General features: G+C 40.1%; 1 protein-coding gene and 1 non-coding gene across 2 annotated transcripts; one reads left to right on the top strand and one right to left on the bottom strand.

The window, feature by feature from the left end:
* Positions 1 to 80: 80 nt before the first annotated feature.
* LOC149289329 (protein transport protein Sec24B-like) lies at positions 81 to 23639 on the bottom strand. Its single transcript, XM_089490724.1, has 23 exons — positions 23402 to 23639; positions 22119 to 22283; positions 21066 to 21170; positions 18758 to 18841; positions 18142 to 18320; positions 16866 to 17041; positions 15952 to 16054; positions 15184 to 15310; positions 14674 to 14783; positions 14186 to 14298; positions 13191 to 13309; positions 12540 to 12595; positions 11781 to 11987; positions 8931 to 9054; positions 8120 to 8278; positions 7767 to 7940; positions 7563 to 7673; positions 6774 to 6949; positions 3561 to 3698; positions 2368 to 2472; positions 1939 to 2031; positions 516 to 619; positions 81 to 195 (listed from the first exon to the last, which is right to left on the bottom strand). The coding sequence occupies exons 1-23, from the start codon at positions 23637 to 23639 to the stop codon at positions 81 to 83; spliced, it is 3081 nt and encodes a 1026-aa protein (XP_089346850.1).
* A 2532-nt stretch (positions 23640 to 26171) lies between these two features.
* TRNAA-UGC (transfer RNA alanine (anticodon UGC)) lies at positions 26172 to 26243 on the top strand. Its single transcript has one exon. It is a non-coding gene; the product is annotated as a tRNA-Ala (tRNA).
* The last annotated feature ends 1579 nt before the right edge of the window (positions 26244 to 27822 follow it).

Raw genomic sequence — 27822 nt, 5'->3', positions numbered from 1 at the left:
TTTTTAAATCCATCTTCATACTCAATGGTGTCAGAGTGTGGGAATGGGTGCAGTGTTTTGTCCTTCACGTCATTTGTTTTCTACTTGCAAACTTGTTGCTGAATGTGCAGCAAGAACTCATAATAGGAGAAGGCTGCCTCTGTCCGGTCCTCTACTAAATGCTGGAAAAATTCAGTCTTCGCTGAGCTATCGTCCCTGAAATAACAACAAAAAATTAGCAATACCGCACAATATTTTCATTTGAACCCAGCTGGATTCTTTTCTGTAGACAATGTGTCACTACAAATGCAGAGTAGAGGAAGGATAGAAAGAGAGAGAGGCGCACCACACCATGTAAAGAAGGTCCAACTCTGGAGACCTTCTCCAGCAAGAAGCACAGAACCTGACAAATACAATACATTGAAGAAACTTCATGGAGATTTGCAATTCAAAACGTTCCGTTAAGTTGAAATATTTCAACTCCCGTAGGAACAAAGTTTGGTTAACAAAACCCATATGTGGTGTTAAATACTTACTTTATGACATAAAGAATGGGGTTTAAAGGGCTATCTTGTTTCAACCACGATATAAAATTTCTCATTCTTTCCGAAGCCAGAGTATTCAACTCGGGAAGAGATGTCTATGCAAAAAAAAAAAAAAAAAAGATATGGAAATAATGAAAAGTAAATCATTGCTATAAGCAAAATATTGAATGTTTGAACTGGAAGAGGTTTTCAAAAGTATAGCTAGAATGGCAATCCTTTACCTTAATACTGGGAAGACTTTAACAAGCCTCCTCCTGCATTAAAGTAATTTAGCACAGCCCTTATGGGTAAAACACATAACCTGCGAGCTCCCCAGGACTGGGCACACGAGGCTCGATGTTCTCCTCACTTAAGGCGACAGGAAGGGCATGTGAGAATGAGCAGGACTAGTAAAATGATGTGTGCTTAACACCAATGCTGTCCCTGCCCTGAAAATGACGACATTAAACTGGAGAGCCTGAAAAGCACCGTTTCACCTGATGGCTACATGGGGAAATGTCATCTACAAAGGGAGACCACAAAAGTGAATTACAAGACAGTTGGGTTGCCTTAAGGGTGTTTCCTTCGAGGGGTGAATTCTCCAGAAATATTACTCTGGCTTATGTGCCAACAACATGGTAAAAACCATATTGTATTTCTTACAAATATTAATAATAGAGCCGGGTACAAAGTTTACATAAAAGAGCCAAAAAGTGATTTTTACGCTCCAGCAGAAAAAAAAGTAATTGCGTTACAAGTCTGTTGTGGACATGGATTGCATCGTCCATTATTAGTGATTCACGTCACAGACGCAATATCTGTATCTCCCTTTGGATAAACCACTCCCCTAACTGTGGCATACATTACAATACCAATTAGTTCTATTGTTTAAGAAGTGCCTTACCTCTACCACCAGGTAGCACTAGAGAGTGAGTGATGTGTACATCTATTGTTTATCTAAGACCATAGATAATGGCTACCTACATGAAAAGCCATGTGGGCTATGCCAGGAACAATGGGATATCAGGAACTCCAGGAAGAAGGGGGAGGGGCAGAGGAGACTGGAAGGACAAGAAGGAAGCAGCATGGCAGAAGCTAATTTCGATATATTGTTTGTACCGCTAGAGGTATTAATAAAGTATATCATTATACATCATAACATCTGTTGGTATTCGTCTTTACATAATTTAACTGTATTACTGAATCAAATTTATTGTTGTATTGTTAGATGTGTTTTGTCTAAATTGTGTATTTAAATAGCATAATTTTGCATAAAACAGGCCACGACCACAACACAAGTCTAACAATATTATGCAAATGCTGGAATTGTCACAATGAACACAATGTTTCTGGAAAAGTTGCATATGCGCCAATATGACTGTTCCTAGCCTGTATTCACAAAATGTAACTATATTAAATTATTCAGCCTACTTACCATCCTTTGTGGCACTGATGCATAGTTGGGAAATCCTAGCACATCCATCAAAAAATTAGCATCACAATTTCTTCCAACCCAGAGATAGAGAGACTGTAAAAAAGGCAAAAGCCAAACACCACAGATTACTAAAAGTGATAAGACAAAGCCTGGGCGCAGCTTCTAACACCATCTTCAGTTTACATATTGGGCCACAGATAACATTTGCACTAAATACGAAAACCAAACATTTATTACTAGAGCATGGGAGTATTCTTGCCACGTCCTATAGCTATTTTTGTATTGTATTTATATTCTTGATGGCAAGCATTAACATTACATCATTGTAAAGTAAGAATCGTTGCATCACGAATGCGCTTCCATTGACATTATGTTATTTCCATATAAAACAGTGCATTTTAGAGAAAGAGTGGGTTATAATAAACGTACTGTGCCCGCATCCATCAGGAAGGCACCTTCTCTTGACAGTTTTTCTGCAGACAGGGACTGAAAGGAAGGCTGTGGTACGGCACAGTCATTGACAAGGATGGAAACCTATAAAACAAACAGATAAGGATCACCTCCTGCTCTGCTATTATGTGTAGCACAACAATTTAACCAGTACTTCTAACAAATACAGTTAAATATTGAATGCAGGTATGTGTGTGTGTGTGTGTGTGTATATATATATATATATATATATATATATATATATATGTTAATTAAATTTGTTGGAAGATGAAGTCATGCTTTGTTTTCCGAGGCAGGAAACTATGTCGTAACGATCCATGAGATTAATACCTTTTATTGGGTCAGAGAAAAATACGTAGAGTCGCAACATAAGCTTTAAAGGCCACATAGGTCTCTGCTTCAGATAGAAAGAACAGAGATTTTTATGAAAATGATGGGTTATAAGCACACATACAGAGCCACCATCCATCTGAAGAGGAGACCTCTCAGGTCCCAAAAGCATCTTTAATGCTATTTCCTTGTATGTGTTGGCCCAAAATAAGATATTGACTTTGACTAAAAATTCCACTTTCTAAGGCAACAACAATTACCAAGCATGATTTCAAATAATTGTTGGTCAATTACTATATAAAACACATTTTTTAATAAGGGCTTTAAAGCAAATATATGTTGAAAAGTGCAGCAATGAAAATGCGGCATCAGGAAGTACCTGCATAAATAGTTATTATGGTACATCTCAAGGTCTAAAGGTGTGAACAAACACAAGACCATTTAAGAAATACCGTTGGGAGGTTCATACCAGTTTGTTTTCTTCGTTTCTGAACGATCTAGACAGTTTTGTAATTATGACTCGAATAGAATTATATTAAGCAATCCAATTAATGATCATATGGCTTCTGAAACATGCGAAATATGCACCAATACCAATGGAGACACATCCAGAAGTATGGTTTACTAAAATCGAATGCGAGATGCAGCGGGTTCACTGTGACAATAGAAGAAATCATTTACCACAGCTGATTGAGGACTGGGCTACCCACAAAGCAACATTTTAGAGAAAAGCAGTAATTGCAACTGAAACAACCAGATGGGGTATTTAAAAACAACTGTTATGCCACTGAGCGCTCATTCAGCATAGAATTGCTTCATTTTTCATGCAGATGTTTCCATACCTCGTGAGTGAGCCGGTCTACTCTGTAGAGATTTGGATGAATCATTTTCATTAGATGAACCAGAGGCTGATACTTCATCTGGCACATAGCAAAGACTCGATCATCCAGTCGTGTACTGGTGCCGGTCCGGAAAGCTTTCTACATAGAGAGTATCAATAAGATGATATCATTCAATACTTTTAAAATACAACAGGTGTAAAGCAAACTTTTTTTTTCAATAAACTCGAGATACGTGCATATCAATAACTTGTTACTGTGCTTTCACATTATGTATGAAAGAAAAGTTAATAAAATAATGAAAGAATAATTTCAGGAAACCAGTCACAAAACATTGTGCTTAAACAATACTCATTGTGCTTTTCACACTGCAGAAGGTTCACAAAACTTCTCCATGCGTATCTCCCAGCAACTCTAACAGATGAGATGTAGCTCCTCCTACAGGTAGGGCAATAAACCAATAAAAATTACCCCCTCTCAACCTTCCGCAGGATATGTTTCCTGGATTGTCTGAAATATACACCTGCTGATGGATCTCGTAGAATTCTTAAGTCAAACAAAAGAAAGAGTGGTCCTTTCCACATAAATCAAGAGAGATGTCCAAGCTTCCAATGAATGCAGCGGTCTCCTTCAATATAATTCAATATATTTAGCGTTAGGAAAATCTCTTGGGATTGAGGCTTAAGTCTGGCTGATGCTGACATGAATTGCCGGACCAGGGGCCAAATCAAAGTCCAGAAAAGAGTTGAGGACCAAGTGTTTGGGGGCACAGACCCTTGAAGAACCCCAAATGAAGAAAGTCCAGAACTTGGGTAACTGATGGGTAAACGGGAAGAGTCCCTGAGGGAGTACCATTCTGGCATGTCTCTTCTTAGTGACTGCTTTCCAACAGAAAGTCTAGTCTATGATTCAGCAGGAGAGCCCCTTCAATCTCCTGGCCTTTACCTGACGGAGTGCCAGTGACGGATGGAAGATGGGGCACATGGATATCTATTTAAGATCCATATACCACACTCTTATTGGTCAATCCGGCTGCCCCACTCTAACTTTCCTGATGACTCTGAACAGAAGTGCTAATGGAGTAAAGCAGTCTACCGGACCAACTTTGGGAGAAAGGGGGTTTCTTTCCAAGAATAGGTTAATTCCTCATACTCTATCCTTAAGAGGTAGACTCGGCAGACCATGGTTTTAGCCCAGAGGGCTCTGCGAGCCACATTAGTTAAGGCAGTCCTGGACCCCAATACTCGATTAGACTCAATAGAGTCACAAAGAAAGTTGTATGCAACTTGATGGGAGACTACCCTGCAGTCAGTGCAGCATTTCAAATGAAGGTAGACACTCACCTACCATTTAAAGCAATCTGGAAATAAAGGTATCCCACTTATGCAAAACAAATGAAGCATGAAGCAAAAAGACTCAAAATTTGGGTTGTTAAGATGAATCCAGGTCCTCTTCTACTTGCTGAACCCACAATTTAACAGAAAGAAAAACTAATGCAGAGGTGATCCCAGTACAGAAGCCAGCCACAGCAGATTCAGATACTGTCCTTTCTGCCCCCGTTCGTGCTTCCTATCCATGGAATCAGAAAAGGTGAGAGGTGTGCTCCAGGGGAGTAGTGGATTTCCTTGTGGCCTTGGCCACAGCCGCATCACCTCTAAAGACTGGCCATATTTTGTCACATCTTCGAAGGGAAAAAGAAGTTCAATCCTTCTAGAGGTGGAAAGTCTCTTTTCAGGTTGACTCCACTGGTCCAAGATCATCTGCTAGAGAGCTTCATGTACAGGAAGTTTAGAATAGCTAGCAAAAACATATCCAATTTCTTGTCCTATCGATCATCCGCTACTCCACTGACTCGCAGACGATGCTGCGATGCTTCACGCACGTGCGTCTGACAGGTGTTACACTGGCCATGAGTCTGTTGTTCTTCTTAAAAGGAACATTTACCACTTTGCCCTCCAAGCCTCGTTTTCACCCCATAGGTGGGAATTTTGATTGGAGGGCTAGTTAAACCCTCAATAGATTTCCTGCGACAGTGCCTTGTGTGCATTGCAGCTTCCAGTTTATTCTGTGTGTCCATTATTCTGACCTTTGGCTTGTTTATGACCAACCACCATCTCTCACCAGTCCCTCACCTTGGCTACATTTTTTACTTTGGTACCTGCTATCTGGCTACCGACCTCGGCTACGTATGCTATCTGCTACCTGGCTATTGACCAGGTTAGTGTTTTACACTTGGGGCATACTTTCAACCGGCCGGCCCATGAACTGTCTGTTACGCCACCCTACCACTACTAAAAGGTTCTACCTAGTACCATCCTCTCTGTACGTCCTTCTGTTGTCTGAGAGACATTTACACTTGTCCATCATTAATCAACACAGACAACAAAGGGACGCCAATTGCAGTACAGGCTTCTATTTCCATATCTCTACCACTGTTTACGGATATCTGTGAGAATTGCTCAAACAACCTCTGGCCTCTCCCTACAGCTGCATTGCCGGTCCTATGAGCATGATAGAAACCCTCAGAGGAGCGCGATACAGCTATAGCTGGGGAAGCAAGAGGAATCTGGTTCCTGAAAAACACAGAATGGAACCATTTAAAAAATTAAATCCTCTCTAGGTCTGGAACAGGAAGAACAGATCTTGGAATTACTCAGGCAACTTCTTGCACAGGGAACATGATAAAGGCTTAGTTTTTGAAGAGGCCTTCCTAGGAGAGAAAGTTCTATTCCTTTCAGTTTGGCCAAACGGTTTAAAGAGGTTGGCTTCCAAAATAAGGTTAATAAGGTTAACTAGGTTTTAATTGCCTTGTAACATAACTTGACATTTGTGTACTGCACAATGTTGTAATTCAAAGTGATAAACCCTCACTTTATCCACATTTCATAAACACTTCAAATACTAGCAGGAAACATGCTAGATACAATTCCATATAGTTTGATAATTCAAAGGAATTAATATTATTTAATATTAAATGCAACACTACTTGCCCCTTCTCTATTGTGTGTGCCCACTGAACACTGTAGACTAAACCCTCACAATCTAATGTGTCTGTTTAATACTACGTCAGTGACAAGATCAAACGGTAAGGAGGGGCAGGGAAACCTGGAAATAAACTAGAGAAGAACAGTTTATTTCACTTGGCCTCACAGCTGCCGCTGTGCCTCTATTCCAAGCATTAAAAAAAACCAAAACACTCTTTTTAACTGAACATACCTGTTTTAGAAGAGCCAGAATGTAGAGAGGGAAAAGCCTCAGAGAATGTGGTGCTATCAGGGTAGTTTGCTGGAGGTTTGACAATGTTGAGTTGTAGGATGACAGAGAATCCACCACAGCGTTTACTAATGCATCCCTGGCATCTGAAAGGCTTGAGGCGACTGATCGATCTACAGCTGGAACGATAAAATACAGACAACTTAAAATCACTTTAGTATAAATAAATCAATTCTAACCATGCCCGGCAATTATGCTTCATTAGATAGGCGGGCGTAGCTTTCCAGGATTAGAGTCAGAAATCCATAGCATGCAACAAGGTACTTTGTGATGTCTATTGTTGGAAACATGTTCTAAAGATATATATATATATATTTTATTTTTTTTTAAACAGTATGTTTGGCGTGCAGTGATTGCACATTATTTTCACATACGCTGAAATATATTTCTGCCAAGTTGGTCTACCTGTACAACTGTTACTGTACAAACTCAGTCTTAATGATGAATAAAGTGCATTATAAAACTTTAAAAATTGCCTTGTGGGAGACAATGTTTTCATACAAAATTGCTCACGTGCCAATGTTTTTATACTACAGTCAATATAACCATATAGTTCACTTCAAGTAATCTTGTGTTAAATGTAGTACAATGGAATTGTTTAGCAGGCACTTCAAACTCTACTGGCAAAGTGTATGTACCAAATAATGGAAGTTTTACCAACAGCCCAATACAATGCATATGATTATCAGCCAGCTTTTGGACAGCCAAAAATTTACCAATAAATTTACATACCCATGTTGGCAAGAAGGCATGTCACAGCTTGGACGTCCGCTCCTGCAAAAACCTCAGGCAGCGAGTTTACTACAGGCAAGCACAGCGTGTGCACCCGGATCCTCCTCTGACCTGTTAAAATAGGAGGAATATATTTTTATGCCTTGTATTTAATTTACTATACTTACTGCTTTCTTTAAAGTATAACAATAACTTAAGAATTACCTTTGCTAGAAGTGTACAGTAGTGCCACCTGAAAGCATGCCAGAGATGTGTCTGTCAAGCTTTCTTCAATGGACATTTGTACTGCAAAGCCAGCATCTTCGTTAATGTTGGCGAGAGACAGGAGGTCCGTGGAACGTACAAACAAGTTCCCATAAAACGTGTGTATCGAGAGGCCTGAAAAAGGAAATGAAATAATGTACACATAGTCAACAACACCAACATATTAACATACAATGTGCAGTATCTATATATCTATATAATCTATCTATATATCTATACAAAAGCACTAAATGAAGCCTAGCCTTTGAAATGAGCACAGGTCACCTTAATCTTCTGATGGAAGGATTGCATACCTTTGGTGCACCGTATTCTCATTACAGCTTCAAATCCAATCTTTCGGGTGAGATAACGATCAAGATCTTGCTTTAACTTTTCAGCAAGCGCTGCATTGTGAGTGTGATGGAACGATGGATAATAATACATACATCCTGCAGAGTACTTTGACACGCAAGCTGTGGAAAGCAAACACACATAAATAGAGTTACAGACCGGACTGTTAAAATAAATATTATCTGAAACATTATTTTGAATGAAAATGAAGGTACATATGTAACATTTCGGAGCCCTACACATAGTAAAATCACCCACACCAAAGACCCCAGACCAAATTCCAGCCACATACAGACCTTTTTGTGCATATTTGCAGGCTCCGACCAAATCTAATCTGCCACACAGATGCCTCATTAATGGTGTCCAGAGAGGGCTTTAAATTGCATGAGAGTCTCAGTGGGTTAAATGCAGGCGCCCCACTGACTCCTTGGTAAGCAATATAGCCATATAGTGGGACGGTGTTTTTTGAATGGTATTCGCTGGGTATGCGCCGATTTCTTGCCGTATTGTGTGCACATTGGTCAATATTATTTTAGCAGCAGCCCAGGAATCTGAATGCGTAGGCTTATTAAACGATGTGGATATATTTTATCCTGTGATATATAGAATATTGAATATACTAATACAGCTGCACACAAAAGAACCGTGGGTGGGCAAACACACCATGTTTTGTCTCCTGCCTGGGCTAGTTATCCAAATATGTTAAATAAGACTAGGCCCGGGATTTTGCATATCCCAACCGGTGACACGGGAAAATGACTTATTTATACATACCTAGCGAAGCAAGGTCTGAATACTGAGAACTCAACAGAAACAAATCAACAGCGGTTTGCTGCCCGGAGCAATCCAAGGCCAACTTCTTATAAAAGTCTGTGGCGGGACCCAAATGCTGCACTCCCTGGAAGAAATGGAAGAAGCCAGGTAATATCTATAATTTAAATCTAAAGTTAATATCTCTAGAAAATAAAGTAAAAACAAATATCTTAAACACATGCTTAGTGTAACTGGATGGGTTAACATCCACACTCCATACATCCAAGATCTGCTAGGAAGCACAGTCAGTATAACTTTTGTTATAATTAACGAAACTTCTTTCATACGCTGTAGATTAGCGAATAACTGTTTTAAGGTGAATTCCAAGCTAAAGTCATCTATTTTTATTGCATAGGGGCACGGGCGTAAGAACCGGGGGGGATGGGGGGGACGGATCCCCCCCAAGAAATCATGCAGGGGGGACCGATAATATAGAAATCCCCCCCATGGTGAGTGCAGGGTGCTCACAGTTGCCCGATCAGCAGCTGCAGCCTGCAGGACTGGTTAGGGAAATCCGTGATCTCCCCAACCAGTCCTGCAGCTGCATTAAGGTCACACTCACCAGCGTGCTGTCTGTAACTGAGCGCCGGGGCGACGGGAGATATGACGTTTATATCCAGCCCCGGCGCTCAGCAGAAACAGCTGTGCGCAGCCGCACTGCACAGACTGCGAGCGGCAAACAGAAGGAAAGTTAGAACAGAAATCAGAAAGCAGGAAGCAGGAAGAAGGAAGAGAAAGCAGAAAGGAGGAAGAAGGAAGAAAAGGTAAGATTTGTGGAGAACCAAGGTGGGTGGGTGGTTGATTATTGGGGGGTCTGATGTGGAGAACAAAGGTTGTGGGGGGGGTCTGATGTGGAAAACAATGGTGGGTTAGGGGGGTCTGATGTGGAGAATGAAGGTGGTGGGAGGGGGTCTGATGTGGAGAACAAAGGTTGTGGGGGGGTCTGATGTGGAGAACAAAGGTGGGTTGGGGGGGGTCTGATGTGGAGAATGAAGGTGGGTGGGAGGGGGTCTGATGTGGAGAACAAAGGTTGTGGGGGGGTCTGATGTGGAGAACAAAGGTTGTGGGGGGTCTGATGTGGAGATCAAAGGTGGGTTGGGGGGGTCTGATGTGGAAAATGAAGGTGGGTGGGAGGGAGTCTGATGTGGAGAACGAAGGTGGGGGGTCTGATGTGGAGAACGAAGGTGGGGGGGTCTGATGGTAGATTTGTGTGTGCATATACATATGGTAAGGCATGTGTATGGGCACTTGGGCAGGCATATGTGTATAGGGCAGCTGTGTATATGTGCGTGTATGTGCATACGTCTGTATGGGCAGTGTATATGTGTATGTCTGTATGGGCAGTGTATATGTGTACGTCTGTATGGGCAGTGTATATGTGTATGTGTGTATGGGCAGTGTATATGTGTACGTCTGTATAGGCAGTGTATATGTGTATGTGTGTATGGGCAGTGTATATGTGTATGTCTGCATAGGCAGTGTATACGTGTACGTTTGTATGGGCAGTGTATATGTGTGTATATAAGGAGTGTATTTGTCTTATAGTGTATACGTCTTTGTAAGTATGTGCAAGGGCAGTGTATATTTATGGGGAGGCGTGTGTGTGTGTGTGTGAGCAGATTATGTATGTTTGGGCAGGCGTGTATAAGGGTAGTGCATATGTGTGAGTACTGGCAAGTGTGTACGTGCAGGCAATTGCAGCGTATATGTGTGTTTTTGCGGGCAGGCATGCGTAAGAGCAGTGCATATGTGTGTATGAGCAGGCATGTCGTACTTAAAGGGAAGATTATGATTCCCTGTAACACATGTTTAACCCATTGTGTGTGTGTATGTAAGTGTGTGCATGCGTGTGTATGTTATTCAAGTGTTTAAGCGTGTGGATATGTTCCTGTGTGTATGACGTGTTAGGAGTCTTAGATGGTTCCTAGTAGTTCATAGTAGTCTCTGTGGCCGTGTCCAGTGGGGTCCATCTGTGGTTGTAAGATTTGTCTTTTTTTGTGAGTTTCTGTGGGAATTTTCTCCCATTCATCCAGTAGAACGTTTTATGAGCTGAAGGTGATAAACCAAGACATTTTGGACAACACTATGCTTCTAACTTTGTGGGAACAGTTTTGGGGATCATGACTGTGCCCCAGTGTGCAAAACAGCTACTTTGCACCATAACCACTACAGTGCGTTGGTTGTAGGGTCTTACTCTGCCTGCAGTTAATAAAATATTTCTATAAGAGTATTTAAGTGTTGTCTGCTCCCAGACCACAAATGCGGAAAGGGTTAATTGCATCATTGTATTTCTGTAGGATCTTTTGTTAAAATTTTGGCAATTGTGCATTACTTAAAGTATTATTACCAGTTGTTCTAAGTGAAATAACTGAAATATAGGCCAAACTTTTGGTTAATTTTCTTTGACCTGTTTGTTTAATAAAGAGCTTCTCTGTGAAAACTGAACATGATACTTTTTATGTGAGGAAATTGTACATACACACACACACACACACATACATTTATATAAAATTTGCCATGAACAACTCCCAGTTTACTGAACAAGAATATACCCTACCAGTAAAAATGCTATCCCCCCCCACATTTTTAGGGGTTCCTACACCCATGCATAGGGGCCGGTGCAAAAGGCCAAATATATTTACGGACATGCAGATTCTGCCATGTTTGCTTACAAAAGGAAACAAATCCAAAAAGGAAAAACTATGGTTTGCAGCACCCGTCCATTTTTTTGGAAATAATCTAATATCGCTGTCTATGTAGAATGCAGTTTTATTTCTAAACACACTCAGATAACTTGTATGGAGATTGTACCTTAGTGCTTGATCGTTGATTTGGATCTTCTCTAGACTGTAGAAGCCCCGCTCCCACAGATGGCAGCTGACTCTGAAACACTGAAATCCGTCCACCCGTGGATGACATCAGTTTAAAAGCGCCTTGAAGAGCAGGGCCCAGAGCGCTGTGGGTTTCTCTAGTATTGTTAAACATACTGGGCAGAGCAGTTAAAAGATCTTTGATGAGCTGAAAGAAAAAAAAATGGAAACCATGTCTTGTGCAGTAAGGATACTCTAGGACTCCATACATGAAAGCAGTGCTTACACATGCATTCCTGAACGTGACTGTGCCTACCTGTGCATATCTGTAAGCAAAGCACATTTTACACAAAAGCCAATAAAATCATCTTGAAAATCAGCAATTTAAATATGAATAAATACATTAAAAGGACATTCCAGCCATCATATGCAGGTTAATATCTGCCCCAACACTGGTAATGCAAACACTGCAGGAAGGGGGCTGTTCAGACCATAGTGTGCAAGCGCAGCAAGCGCTCCCATCGACTTCAGACGTGGTAAGAAATGTCAGACCAAGGATGAGGAGGAATAGGAGGAGGAAGAGAACATCAGCAGCAACTAGCACTGCAACGTCTAGGTCAGGTAAGTGTTTTATTTTGTTTGTTTTAAGGAATGCATTATTAAAACTACTAATGGTGTGTGGGGGGGGGGTTCAGTCAGGAATATTGAACCATCCCTATAAGTTGTTCTAAGTAAACACACAAAACAGTTAAAGTATTACCTCCATGCTTTCATGTAGGTTTACAAGTAAGCCATCAGGTGTAGGTAAGAAAATATCTGAAAGGGGAACAAAAAAAAAAAAGTTATATTACTAAACACAGCAAAGTTATTATGACGTCCCAAATTTTCTGGTGATTTAAATAGACCTTGCTGATTTCCTTACATCAGCTATATGTAAGACTAGGTGAAAGGCAGCCAATGTGAACATGCATATGAAGCAGGTAGGTAGGTAACTACTATATATTTATGATTATACGATATATTTTACATAGAATAGTTTTTTGTTTTTTTTTAAAGCCATTTTCCAAAATATTTTGCATACAGGAACTGGCTTCTTTGCCTTGTTTCTTGGCACTTCATGTACTAACTTTGCACAGCAGTTGGCAGGAATGCAGTTGGCTCCTATTAAATATCCAAAATGGTTAAGAAATTGAATAATTAAAACATAAGATATCCATCATAAGCAGGTGGATGTTACCCTAGCTAAGGGAGCTGCGTTATTATTACAGTGATTTGTTATTTGAGAGGCACAACCGCCAGTCCAAGGCTTGGCACCATATGCCAACAAATTGATTGCTTCACACATTTCCTGTGAAACATCTGTTTCCTGAATAAAATGGGAACGCTCTTATTTTGTGTTTAGAGAACTTACCATCTATATCTGAAACAACCAGCATTTGGGGCTGAGAGAGGCCTTCTTGCAAATTGTAAAAGTGGACAGTGCTATCAAACGTAATGAAGCCCATCTTTGTTCGGGAATCTCCAGGCAACCTTAGAACATAAAAATAAATATATGTCATGCGGAGCTTCCATTTTACTGGCCTGCTGTCAAAGGTTTCCCAGTAGCTTTTAGTAGCTTTCAAGAAAGGTACTCTTGGAAGTTTCAGGCAGTAATTAAAACGTGTAACAATGAGGCCATTGGCTATAAACAGATTATGGCATTATTAGAGTCGCCCTTTAGTGCAATTACGAGTAACATGGCAGCATAGACCAGATCATGTAATAAAACAAAAAATAATTGCTATGTAAATTATAAAAAAAAACAAAAAAAACCACAAAATTATACTATTCAGAATAACCAATAATAAAAAAAATATATATTTTCCCCTCCAAATACTGAGCACACTTACTCACTTACTAGTTTAAGTCACAGGGCCCATAAACCAGGATTACAGGTAAATAATAAGCCTATGCTGTATTTCTCTTCTCTTGTATGGTCCATTGCTGCAAATGTCCGCACTATATTTTATTAATCAGCAAAAAAAGGACTGTAAACTGTAAACACAAAGCTTACTAAATTTAGTAAGAGCCGAGTTGCGTCAAACGGAAATTTCAAACTCTTGACATCTGCCTATACGGTATCAAAGATGGCAGCAGAGTAAAAAATTATCCAGATAATGGCTGCCATATATTGGGAACATTTTTCCGCCAAAGATTGGCTGCTTCAAGCGGCCATTCAGTGACGATAGTCAGGAGCCTTGAAGGAGGGCAGCAGTTGCTGCAGAGCATCCTCAAGTTCAAATTAAATTATTTGTCATAAAAGTGAGCAAAGTGGCAGTCCTATTGAGGTCTTACTACGTTAAAACACCTTGACTAAAAAGTGTAGACAAAACGAAGATTCTTTACGAGACAAAATAAAATGCATACTTGTTTAGGTTATCCAGGAGCGCTTGAGAGAAAATCTTTAAATATCCAGACTCGACAGCATTGTAGGATACATCCAGAACAAAGAGATATACGGCTGGTGGAGGAGGCCTCAGCTTCACAACAACAACAAAAAAAAACAGAATTCAAAGTTATCTACTTGCAACGAACTATAAAAGTTACTTTGTGAAGACCTTTCTATCCAATACACTGCAATCTCATACTCCTCTGTTTGTTTTTTTATCTACTTAAAATGAATCGATATTCACAAAATTGTGGATAACGTTTTGGTTTAAATGATATTAAAATGTTGAGGGATCAGAGAAAAAAAACCCAAAAAACTTAGCATGAGGTTTTGATGGATTGTAGTGAAATGATACTGGGGTCTGGTTAAAAATATGAACACAATTATATCTAGAGGGAGATATAGTTATTTAAACATATTACAAAGAAAAATCCAAAACTAAAATAATAATATATTTGATCTTTACCATGTAATCAGACGAAGCTATAAACTCCACAGAAGCATTCAGAACTTCCGGTCGCTTATGAGGCTCCCCATAAGAGCGAGTCACTGGATTATACATAAATTCCTCGGGTACTAGAAATGAAATTGGATTACAGTCAATAACAGTATATATGGAAGTCAAAACAAGCATTGAACTCATAACCTCTTAATATCCATTTTTTACCTTTACTCACAATGCTATCCAGTTAAAACAAGACAAAATACCATAATAAATTCATATATATATATATATATATTTTGATATATATATATATATTTTGATATATATATATATATATATATTTTGATATATATTCATATATGAATACTGTATAAAAAGTGAAACATGTCAAAATGATACAGTAAATATCTCAATCAGCATAGAATCAGAAGCAATGCACCAACTTAAGATACATCACACAGTGCTCCTTATCTACAGAGGAGAACCCATGTGGGTGAACTTGTATTGAGAAAGAACATATGCATGACATACCATCGTTTACTCTGTAGCAAAGGTTGCATTTCCACCTCCTTTGGTCAATAAAAGAAACAAAGGGGTTTATGTATGTTCTGCAAGACCTACACCTTACAATACTGCTGGGAGATATCACAGGGATGTTCTGAAAGAAACAAAGACAGACATAGAAAAGTGGAATTTAAATGGTAAAAACTATTCAGCCCACCTAGTCTGCCCGTATTTCCCGATGGGAACTTCATCAGTCCTGGGTTTTGTTGTAAGTTCGGGATAGCTTTATGCCTAACCCTTGCATGTTTAAATTCCCTCTCTGTATTGGCATCTACCACTTCTACTGGGAGGCAGTCCCACTTGTCTATCACCCTCTCATTAAGTGCATCTCACTTTCATTCCATCTTTACCTCTGACCCTTTAGTTTTAGATTATGACCTCTTGTTCTAGCATTGCTCCTCCTTTGAAGTAAAACTGCTCTTTTGTACTTTAATGTTTTTATTACATCTCCCCTCTCTGTTCCTTACTCCAGGATCTATATACCCAGGGAGATCTATATACCATTTCAGTAGCCCCCCCTATGCTCTGTGCAACATGACAATATTCTTCTGGAGATGGGTTCTCCAGAACCGTACACAATTCTCTAGATTATATGGTCACTATATAAAACATTATTATTATTATTAATAATCAGAAACACAGCCTTTCAAGATATATTCCCTTTAGTACACTTACTATTAAAGAAGGTGGGCAACAGACAAACAAACTGGCATACAGTGAACTTGTTCCCCTTACCGGTTTGCTTTGAAAGGGATGAAGTAGTAGTCCTAAAGGAAGCTTAGCTTTGTTCAACAGTGCCTGGGTTTGTGGAATGTTAGTAAGCGTACACCGAAAAGCACTGGAGGGGGGAAAATAAAATCAATTAAAAGGACAGAAAAACGTCATAATAAACATAGTAAACAATTCAGCTAAAAGGGTACGGCTGCCATTTTTTTTATTTTGTGGAGCTTATCAGGCATTCTTGGCATCTCTCTGACTAATTCAGATACTATTCAGTAACTTTTCAGGCTGTGACAGCAAAAGTGAAAATCTCATAATATGCAATTTCAACATATATCCTGTACTGTCCAGCACATTCTGGAAGTGGTCTAAAGGCTTAGAATAAGACCAGTCCAGGGGTTAAATGCCACCCTTGCCAGCCCACCCATGGAAATATTTGTGTGTGTGGGGATGGAATACATCTTATGTGGGTGTGAAACCAAAAAGGGCTTTTTACAAAAAAACACTAGTTACATGTGTAGCAAATGTAAAGCCTACAAAAGAAACACTTATCAGAGCAGTGTTGTCCAAAACCTGGAAGTTTAAATGTGACAAGCTTCATAGCAATCAGAAGCTCAGCTACAACATATAGATTACAAAAGGGCTCATGAAGAAACCTTGAGGACCTCCAGCTGAGTAACAATGATTTGGAGGATTAACAAAATATATAATTAACTCCAGAAAACCATGCCCACACGGGCAAAAACATGACATGTCCATATTCTTTCATCATTTCTGTGTTCTGTAATTGATATTTACAGCAACACTGTGTGCCGTGCACAATAATCCCGTGAGGACAGAGAGAGATGAGCGCCAAAAAAGGATGCTAAAGGTGCTATATAGTATATCGACGATCACATCACAACCCTTTATTAAAAACGAAAACCTACTCTGGGCTGCAATTTAATCTTCTAAGGTCTGAATTCAGGTTAGGAGCCGGGGCTGGCGGCGCAGTCGCAGGGAGGAGGTTTCTATCCTGTATCAGGTTCACAGGCCGTGGGCCTTCTGGCTGCTGCGCCTGATGAAGGCTTAATCCACCCAGGGAAGCTGGCAGTTGGTTGTAATGCTGTCACGCAGGAAGGGAGACAAAGAAGAATGAGCACACCAGCGAAAGATACGAGGACATGCCAATGTCAGGCCCCTTGGGAAAGATCTATCGCTGAACGTCAAAGTAAAAGCAAACTAGGGAACAAACAGACACAACGCTTCCGTGAGATACTGCGCTTACTTTCTTATAATAATAAAAGGGAATCGAATAATCAGGCAGAAGTGAAAAATAGTAGTGGCAAAATCAGATACAGAAACCCAAGTCTCGCAGATGCCTGCTGTCTGCTATTTAAGGAGATTCATAGCTCAGCCTGGATAATCCATAACGAGGAAACAAAGCCATATGCCACTGTGCGAGATAATAAAGTGACAAGTTCCTTCTCAGATGACCTACTTTAGAGAAGATAGAAGGAAAACGCGTCGGGCTCAGGGCTGGGCTGCACAGGGAAGGCATATGTGGCTACACACATTTCTCAGGGGCTTGTAGCTGTCCAGGTTTTTTGTCTTGAATCTCCATACTGTCCTGTAGCTTTCAGTTGGCAAGACATAACACTAACTAATATCCTTGCACCAACAACACTATAATCACTTTCCTGTTCCATTCTCAAAAATCTTCTACAAGACATCCTAGGTTTGAAAATGTTTGCACTATTTTTTTTTTAAAATACTGTTGGATGCCAAACATTCCCCACAAATAATGACTCAAATACGGTAAAAAGTACAATGAAAGAAACACTTAATCTTCATATATCATACATAAGGAGGCATTTAAACATGAATAAAATATGTTTAAACATTTTGGGGTTATGCGATTAAATATTCACATAAAATGACAGATCTGCTAAATTGTATTAGCTTAACATAGGAGAGGGTGCAATTAAAGTCGTGATCTAAGTAGAAAAGCGCCTTTAAATGAATGATAAAGCTATCGTCATACAATTAAAACAGGTCAGGTAGTAAAGGAAATTCTATTAGTCAAGGAAAGCAGTGGGGTTTTTTTGTCATTTTGAACAAAGTAATGTTTGAGGGCTGTGACTTCATTTCATAGATCATGGTAGAACGTTTTCTATCAACTAATACACGTCATAAACGTCTTTTGCCAAAGTACAAGGCTCTTACTGAAGAATACTGTGAATAGCCAGGATGGTGTACGGGGGTGCTGGACTGGGAGCTCGGCTGGGGTGCAGAATTCTGGTAGCCAGGCTGAAGGCTTGGGTATCCGTGGCCAAAGGGCTTTGCAGGTTTGGAGCTTTGTGAAGTAGCGTTTATAAGAGCTGGGCTACTTGCTGGGGGCGTATCTAAAATATAAAACAAATATTAATACAGGTTCAAAGGCAAGCAACATAAAAAATATATCAGGAAATAACAGAAAAGGAAGCAAAACGTATAAACACTTAAAATAGACTTATAATATGTGTATGCGATTACTTCATTCAATAGAGTGATTCCTGTGACAGTCCTCATTAACCATATACTGCCTCATTCCCAGTGGGTACCCTCTTCAACTTAAACAGGACACTTGCATTTCGTGACTCGTTCAGCAGCCATTGAGTTACAGTTTCTTATGAAAACTTTGCTATGTTAATAGGGGATGCAAAATGAATAATGTCACTAGTAAAACATATTTAGCCACCATATCACTATAGGGAACAAAATATCCCTGCAGCCAATGAATAAATAATGATTGCAACTTTCATGCAAATGGTACAATGATTTTAGATCTAGGAACAGACACCTGTATAGCCTCCCCCTTCCAGAACATCATAGTTTTTCGGCTCTGATGATGCACTACTGGTGGTAGAGGAGCTTTCATCAATACCTAGGGATACAAGGACATCAAGCGATTGAGTGTTGTATTCCAGTTATCAAGTTAACATATTTATAGAACATTTGGTTATTTTTTCCAATATGAAATGAGCCACAAGCTATGAAAAAAGAATTTGAGTAACACGCCTGCACTGCGTGAAGTGATATAAGCCGATCTTACGCAATAATTAAGATAACAGTGCTGATGAGCATTATCTTTACAGGTGAGTTTGTACACAATTATATATACTTTGAGACACAGGGTATGAAGGACCCTGCCTGCTGGAGGTGAATGAGCCAACTGAAGAGTGCCTGTGTCACTCACTGGATACCAAGGTCCCAAAAACCACAAGAGGTGTAAGCATCTTAGATGCACTCCTCTCATTCCGCGCAAGGTAGGATCATCAACTTCTAGCTACAGTTTACAATAAAGGTGCAACTCCCTCTCCTCTCCCGATTTATGAACTGTTATAAAATTAGTTACATAAAATAAAAAAGGATCTTTAATCAGACAAGAGAAGGTGGTTAAGTGAGTTCTGTTACTAAGGGCAAAGAATGTGCAAACATGTACAACATGCAAATAGTGTGATGCAAACATTCATTCCCACACACCATCCTACGCTAAAATTATGAACTACAAGCTTACCATAACTCATGGTAGAAGAAAGAACATCTATACAACATCACATGAGACTTATAGCCTAAAAGCCTTAAGGTTTAGCTATAGTACATATTATTCAAGTTACATGCACAAATAGAGCATCCCGCTCCCAGGAACGGCTCATATCATGTTACATCATTACTGCTATAGAAGCGATGTAACTTTATATAAGATGTTCATGGGAGCGCGACGCCTTAACTACTGTTTAATCTCCCTTGAAATCACATTTAAATAATGAACGAACTGTAGTGTTGAACCATATCTTGGTCTGTTTGGGCCCGCGAGGACTACAATTCATTCATTACTTCAATCTGATTTTCAGCGTGAACTTTATAACAAGCCTATTATGTGTTTTATGGGGTTGTGTGTCATTCTTTTGTAGGGTTATTGGCTTGTATTTTTGTATGCAGCAGTTTGTGTACTATTGTCACCCGTGTTGCAGGTGTCTACACTCCTCATTGGCCACTCTTGGTCCATCAGATATACTCGAAACGAGGAAAAACTCACTTGCGCACTGCTTAGTGGAGTAACATTTATTTATCCTCTCCCCCTAGACTACATTAAAGTCTACATTACTCTTTTGCCGCTCTCATGCATCACAATCAGCACCCCATGCACTCAAAGTCCTTTTACTTTCAAACTGAATTACTTTCTCAGCCAAAGTGATGCACAGAGATGCAGCCAAAATGATGTACAAGCACACAAACCATTTAAATAAATGAATCATTAACATTTATGGTGTTTATTATTCTTACTCTAGAATTATCCAGGGGAAAAGAGGGTAAATGTATATGGAGGGATTCTTCAGAACGCCCCATGCACTGAGCAATCATATGCAAAAAAAGGCATTCAATGGCTGGTGTTTCCATTAGTAAAGGATTTCTCCAAGTAAGAATCCAAATGGGAGTTTGATTGTTAGAAATGGCAACACTTACTAGGAGTTCAAAAATGCAATAATTACTTTAAGAAAAACAAGTAATTTAGTTAGAAAGTATCAGTTCCCAAGTGGCCACACTTATTATATTTAAATACTCAAGACTGTCAAAGCTCAAAGTCCCATCAGCAAAAACTAAATTTAACTAAGGCTCAGCGGGGCTACTGAAAAGGAGCTCAAAACATGAGAATTGATCTGCTCACTTACTATTTTTTTTCTCATTACAGACTAGAATAAAATAAAAAGGAGAGCCTACTTTTCTCTCTAGAAATCTAAGATCTACAAGTCCAAAGAGGTCAAGGAGAAGCAGAATGCATTTTAGTAGCACATAGACAGACGCACTGTAATCCCAGTAGGACAGCGAAGAAAGAGGGCATTGTTTGTGTAAGTAATGGTTATTTCTTTTGCTGCCCACTCATTCATAGAAATGCACAGGCCCTGGTATTGTTGCCTATTGGGTAACCAGCCAGAGATAATACCCAAGTAAAACACAAAAAAAGATTATATTTTTAGCGGAGTTAGCTAGTAATGCAGAAGGTTGGCTGCATCATCTGTCTTTTCTGTCTGTAGAAAAGAAGCAAGGTTAAGAGCAAAGATATACAGGGGAGTCATGCTAGCCACAGTAAAATAGCTAAAGCAGACCTGCTTCCTCATCATCCTCCTCCTCTTCCTCATCATCTGAGCTGGATGACAAGGGAGTTGGTGCAGAGTTAGCTTGATTATTGACATATCCAGCAAACTGCATGCCTGCAAATCATAGAAAGCACAAGAAACAAGAATAGTCAGGTTGACAGGAAAGCAGAGAAACCAATGTTCGTACTCCATATGCTGAGTGAAGAATATGGATCATCACAAGCCACCCCCTGGCATGCAGCATTGAACAAAAGAACATACACTACCAGGTCAGCAACCTCATTTCAGAGGCTTCATGACATCATTAGAACCGCAAGCAAAAACACGACACTACATTCCTCAGGATGCAATCTAATGGTTTATATTGGAAAGATTACAGTTTGGAAACCATGGCACAAGAGTTGGAGAAACTATGCTAGAGAGGGGAAAATGTTGTTCAGCTTGCTCATGGGCCCACGGATATCACCTGGAGTAAAGAGAATAAGTAAAGAAAAACCAAGACAGAAAAAATGGGGAAACAATGAGTACTGGAAACGGCATTCACCTATTTTGTTTTAATCCTTTGAAAAATAATGGATGTAACAGTTAATACTAAGTTCACTTTTGTAAGTCGGTTTATAGTTTAACCTCAGATGATCTGCTTGGTTTTACATACTGCCAGTATGTCTAGTTATAGAGCATCCTCATGAGAAACCATTACCTTACTTACTGTTAAAGTTTCACCCAAGCAACTGCAAGTGTCCTTTAATCAACTGATGCCTCTTCTCTTCAGTAGACCAATTGCTTATACTATACTCCCAATTCCATAATCAGTTTATTAATAAAGATGGAAAGAACGTCAACACACAATCTTATTAAGCCAATCCTGGCGAAGTGCTATACAGTCTGTTATACGTTATATTTATGCAATGCAAGTTGATATCTCAACATAAAATGGCATCATACTGCACAGCCTGTTCCCAGCTTGACTTGTGTAGGAGTAGAGATTTTACAGAGAGTTTATAGAACAACCGGGGCTGAGGGTATTGATCCAGCAAGCCACAAACGCAGTGTTTATATTACCTTCTCGCCCGGAAGGATTGGACGATTGCGCATGAGACATAACAGCTCCCGGCCCGTGTGACTGGTTATCGGGAAGAGGTTGCTGTGATAGGGAGGTAACAGAAGGTACTCCAACACCGGACTGCACATAGGTATTTGGTCCTTGCATATGGAACGCAGCAGACACTGAAAAAAGAAAGAAGCGCACAAAGAAATTATTTCAAAAGCCAACAGCAGCACAGGTTCACATTGTTTTGGGGCATATAGATCAGCATTAAAGTGAATACAACTTCTGAATGATTTACACCGAGAGACAAACTAAATAAGGATGGATAACGGCAGTCTCTCAGATATTTGGAGTACACAGAATAACAGGAGCTGTACTGATATGAACCGAAACGACAACTCCCTAAAAACCTTCTATCTACCCGATTAAAGAGGTAGGAAAAGACCTGGCACTTGGCATGGATTTTATAATTAGTCTCATACTAGAATGTAGCTAAACAGATAAACAAAAATGACAGGGTTTTTTCTGTTCCCTTCCAATTATTTTGTAGCAGAATTTACAAATACAAGGACAGTTCTGGGTCACTCTTTCCTCCCGTCACCTGGTCAGTTGGGAATACAATCATTATCAGTGTGTAGTATTGTGTCCTAGAACGCCAGATATGCCGTAGCATTGGTGAGGGCACACAGTGCTCGACAAACGAAGGCGGCTCATGCCAGCTGAACTGAACGTGCCATGTTTCTGGTGCTTTTTATATTAAACACTTTTTATATACACCAACAGACTTTTTTTGTGGACAGTTGACTGATACAAAAGGCAAATGGATGAAAGCGCCTCAGTGAATGAATGGGTACAATGGACAGTAAGGGACACTGGGAGAAAGGGACAGCTGGCAGAGGTTAGAAAGGTCAACATTAGTGGGTAACAGATGTGGACACATCAATGGGTGAATTTATAATAGAGATGTGAAGCCTCTTTCCACCTGAGCCCAAACTCGCACGCACACACGAGCACATGTAAAGATACCAGATAGTTTGTTTTCACAATCATATGGGTTCCTTCCTTAGACTGTGCTGTTGGTGAGATTAAATAGTTTGTCCTATCAGTTTACCTACATATTATTGCAAGCTCAATCTGGAACTTCTTTAAGGAGAAACAGAAGAGCAGATGAGTTACAAAGATTACATTTTTCAACACATACTGTATGTCCCAAAATATCAGTTATCAGTGTGAATGAGTGTGTGTATTCATATATTATATATAAAAACAATCCTTAATATCTGCAAGTTAAACACACCTGTGGCAGACTGAAAATGTTTTGGAGCCAAAGACATGCCATGGTTCTGTAGATGACCATCATTTGGATGTTGCTGTTCTACAGCTGGCGTTGGGGTTGCGCTCTGCAGATGTAAATCCCGATGAAGCATTGAAGGGCCACCAGCTACATGCACTCTCTGCGCACTGTTATTCACCTGAGGGATGGCCTGAAGGCTTTGAGAGGGCATAGTTTGTCCATAGTTACTGTTGACGGGCATGGACGAGTATGTTGGTCCTGGATATAGAGGGCTACATTTTGCAGAAGAATATTGACCAGAAGGAGTAGATAATCCCTGAGGTGGACATGAAGAGGCAGGATATGACATGTAACCATATTCAGCAAATGAAGGGTATGGCTGCTGAAGACCAGAAGGAACGTGAGCTGCGGAAGGACCCATACTTGTACCTGGTCCTTGTGACCCTGCGATATGATGACCTTGAGGGTGGCTCTGGTACAAGTGTTGTGAATCTTGATTTGTGTTCACAACAGGAGCTTGCATGGGTTGCGGCAGTGGGTTGTGGGAAGATGCTGCATAGCTGCTGGAGTAATAATCTGCTCCGTATTGGCTATTTGAGTATGTCGGAGCGACTTTACTCGGCACTTGGGAGTAGAAAGCAGGGTGTGCAGTGTGAGCTGATGGATATAGCCTGTATCCGGGTGATGACTGAGGCTGGGGTGGTCCTGAAACAAAAAAATCAGATGCTTTTAGTCCAACTAGTCAATATGAAACATGAAAGACACAACAACAATGTCTACATACATGCAACTGCATTACAGCTAGATATTATAAATGAGAAATCTTTATATCATAGCAATAAATGTACAAAACAGTATGCTTATGCCACTCAAAGAGGTCTCAAAGTAACAAATTAGATGACATATATTAATGATATACAAAATGCCCTAGAATGAATATCTAGAACAATCTAGAACGTCAAAACAGCCCAGGTAACGGTGGTGAGATGATTGCGTCTCAAGGTAACCCTTTAAACTTAGAGAGAAAACGAGAAGCTTTGACATATTTCTTCGTTCCAACATTTAAACATTTTATACAAATTATCTACACGCCAGCAGGCCAAATACAAATAGTTACTTTTCACAACGTTGCCATTGTGACAATTTTGCATAATGTCTCCGGCTCCAACCAAAAAACCTAATGTCCTTGACAACCGCACTCGTCCCCGGATTTCACAACCACAAACTGGCCCTTTTAACTCTAGGTAATTATGATGTTTGGACTAGCAGTTCATTAAATAATAATAATAACTAATAATACGTTTTGTATCTTTATATAAAAAAAAAAACCCCAACAGACAAGCTATACAAAATAGTTACTATTAAATATATGCCAAATAGGATGTGACGGTACGACTCAAGACCCCACAACTAATTTCCTTTACTCTGATTGTAAATATAAATAAATCTTGAAATTCTAATTATAGTAAATTGTAGTGATCGCAAAGGCTAAAGGGATAAAAGCCAAGAAGGGACAAATGCTTATTTTCAAGAAGAACTACACTAAGATCTGAATGATATAACACATACATCGCAGATCTATACGTTACATAAACTATTCCCGGCAACAAGTGAAGTAACTTGATTTTTTTTTCAGCTTTTCCGTAAAATTTGGAACAATGGACACACAACTGCTGCCTCCAAAAACATGATACAAAAAATGCGATGTTTCAGAACAATTTATTAACGTAACCAAAACAACTTCCAATGTGTCAAATAAAAAAAGAAAATTGGCCCAATATACTCCAATTACACATAGTGATTTTTTTTTTAAAGTTGTTCTTCAGATTTGGTTAAGAAATCGTATTATATCAGGAATCCAAAGATACATATACAGTACATGGGCTCCACTACAAGCTTAATGCTACATAGTACATCATTGGTTATATATATATATATATATATATATATATATATATATATATATATATATACGTGCCGGGAGGTAACGCACACAGGGATAAGGCACTTCTGCTATAAGGAGCTTACGCTGTGTAATATTATTTAAAGACACCAGTGGGGTATGAGGGCCGGTCTGCGTGTGGCAGGGATGCACCATATGTATAAAGACAGCTCAGCTGGCTGTCAGGGCCTCTATGCCCGTCTGCGCCCGGTCTTACCGTTGTGCTGTGCTGTCGGGGGCCCTTGGGCGGACATAGCGTCTTTGTGCGGATCACTGACTTCGTTGCGTCACAATCTTTAGCCCCCTGGTCCGGGATACCCCTAGCGTCACCACCGCAACCACCGGCTTGTGGGAGGTAACCCCCTAGAGCCGCGAGGGGTTCTGGAACCCCACGTGACCGGCAGCAGCCTATCCCCTGGACAAAAGTTGCGACATTGATAGACCGGGGGTGGGTGAGGAGAGCGCCCTCTAACGCTCGGAGGGAGGAATTGATGAAAACAACGTACGCTCTGTGGGATTTCTGTCAATATGTTGCGTCATTTGCGTTGAGTTACCGGAGTACGTCGCGGTTCCAGTCGAACTCGGCTCTGTAGTGGAAGTCCTGGTTTCCTTGCACTCCGTATCTAGTGCTTGTCATGGAAGACTTAAAAAATATCATGAGCTTTATAAGCTCTATTTATTACTTAACGTTAACAGTAATTATGTTGCATGCTTTCACAAACAACGCTCTATTTTTTTCGGCATAAACTATTTCGCTTTGCTGCTGTTTCAATTTATTCAGCACAGTTATTAAAAAGTTACTCGCAAATGAGAGCCTTCTGTACATGAGTAGGGGATGTAGCTCAGTGGTAGAGCGCATGCTTTGCATGTATGAGGCCCCGGGTTCAATCCCCGGCATCTCCACTCCCTTTTTTTTTTTTTTTCTAAAAACTGACAATTTTCTATTTCATTTTTTTCATATAATCATATTAAGCACCACAGAATGGTCACGTACTAAATTATTTCATTTAATGTGTGGTGAGTTGTAATGATGATCACACAGGAGAAGGAAAGTAATTAGACTAATTGAGAGCACTGTTAAAAGGTAAAACCAACACACAGCACTTGCACAGAGGAGTACGAAGACTTTTTTTAATCACAGTTAAATTAACTTAATTAAATTATTGCCAGCAAAAATGTAATATTTTTGAGTTTTTTCAACAATTGAACACACATTACATTCCCGTTCCTGTAAACCCCTGCGATGCTAAGTAGACAAGGTAGGCTAGTGGGAAGGGACCAGGGAGATTAGCTAGGAGATATTACTGAAGGCGATCACGAAGATTCTTTTTCGTCTCTGTGTACGTTTACCCGCCATATTAGTTTCGTGTTCGTGTTGATTTCCATGTTCTCCAGAATACAAATGCACAAGTCTAATTTGTATACTGTCAAAAACCAACAGTATAGCTAAACCAGAAAGTCAAGAAAAATACAGACAAGCGTCAGTAATCACATCACACATTTAACATTTTTCCAGGGGCACAGAGATGACTTTGCAGCAGGAGTAACACCTGAGGATGAGGATCAGGAGAGGGAGGACTGGGGATTAACCCTCCTTCTCGAGACTGTCAATAATCGAGTAGTCTTTGAGCAAGCTGTGGATCAGCCTGCGACAGTCTTGGACAGTGACCGGTTCCCAAATGATGATCAAGCTGTTCCTGGCAAACCATAAAGCTTATTTAACACAACACATTAGGGACCACCCTTCTTCAATGGCAACTTCTGTGTGAGTTCCTGGAAAGAGTTCATACCAAACCGAATAGTAGGAGAGGAAGTTCCTCTCCAGTGAGTCTTTAAGCTTATTTTCCAAGGTTCTCAGTAAAGCCTGTTCAAAAGGACACTACCAGAACAAATGTAGCGAGTTCTCCTCTGCTATGATGCACTGTGGGCAGCTTCTGAACCTATATAGCCCCTTAGCATGAATGTCTGTTATTGGCCATCTATGCCATGTCCAAACTATCTCTGCTGTGGCACTGGGGAGCCCTGGAATCTGCTCCATTGTGTCCTTGGCCCTGATGAGTTTTTAGATCATACTAGAAGTTCGGTATACCTCCCTTCAGTTGGTGTTCTTTCACAAACCTAGAAACATCCTGGTAAAACCAGGATATGTGCCAGTTGTAAGGGATAAAGCTATCCTGCGTCAGGCTCCTCTAAAGGGGTAGCAAGTAAAAGCAGGACATGGAGTTCCCAGCAGAACCATTTGTAGTCTCTTTCAAGGTCCTACGCACACAGTTGCACACAAACGATGCTCTTAACAAGGTTGGTATATCATGCACTCCTTTGCCACCATTGGAAGGCATGACTGTGAGCTTTACTCTGCTCTGTTTATTTTGGAGCCCCAGATGAATGTGAAAGCTGTCCTGGTGATGGCTCGATTGACCGTGGCCAGGGGGGCCATGTCTGAGCCATATACTGAAGCACAGGAAGAATCTCGTTGCACAAT

The sequence above is a fragment of the Sceloporus occidentalis genome, unplaced genomic scaffold (assembly GCF_023333645.1).
Source record: "Sceloporus occidentalis isolate IW3139 unplaced genomic scaffold, rSceOcc1.0.p SCAF_46, whole genome shotgun sequence".
Classification (NCBI taxonomy): Eukaryota; Metazoa; Chordata; class Lepidosauria; order Squamata; family Phrynosomatidae; genus Sceloporus; species Sceloporus occidentalis.
This window is presented reverse-complemented; position numbering and strand designations above follow the sequence as displayed.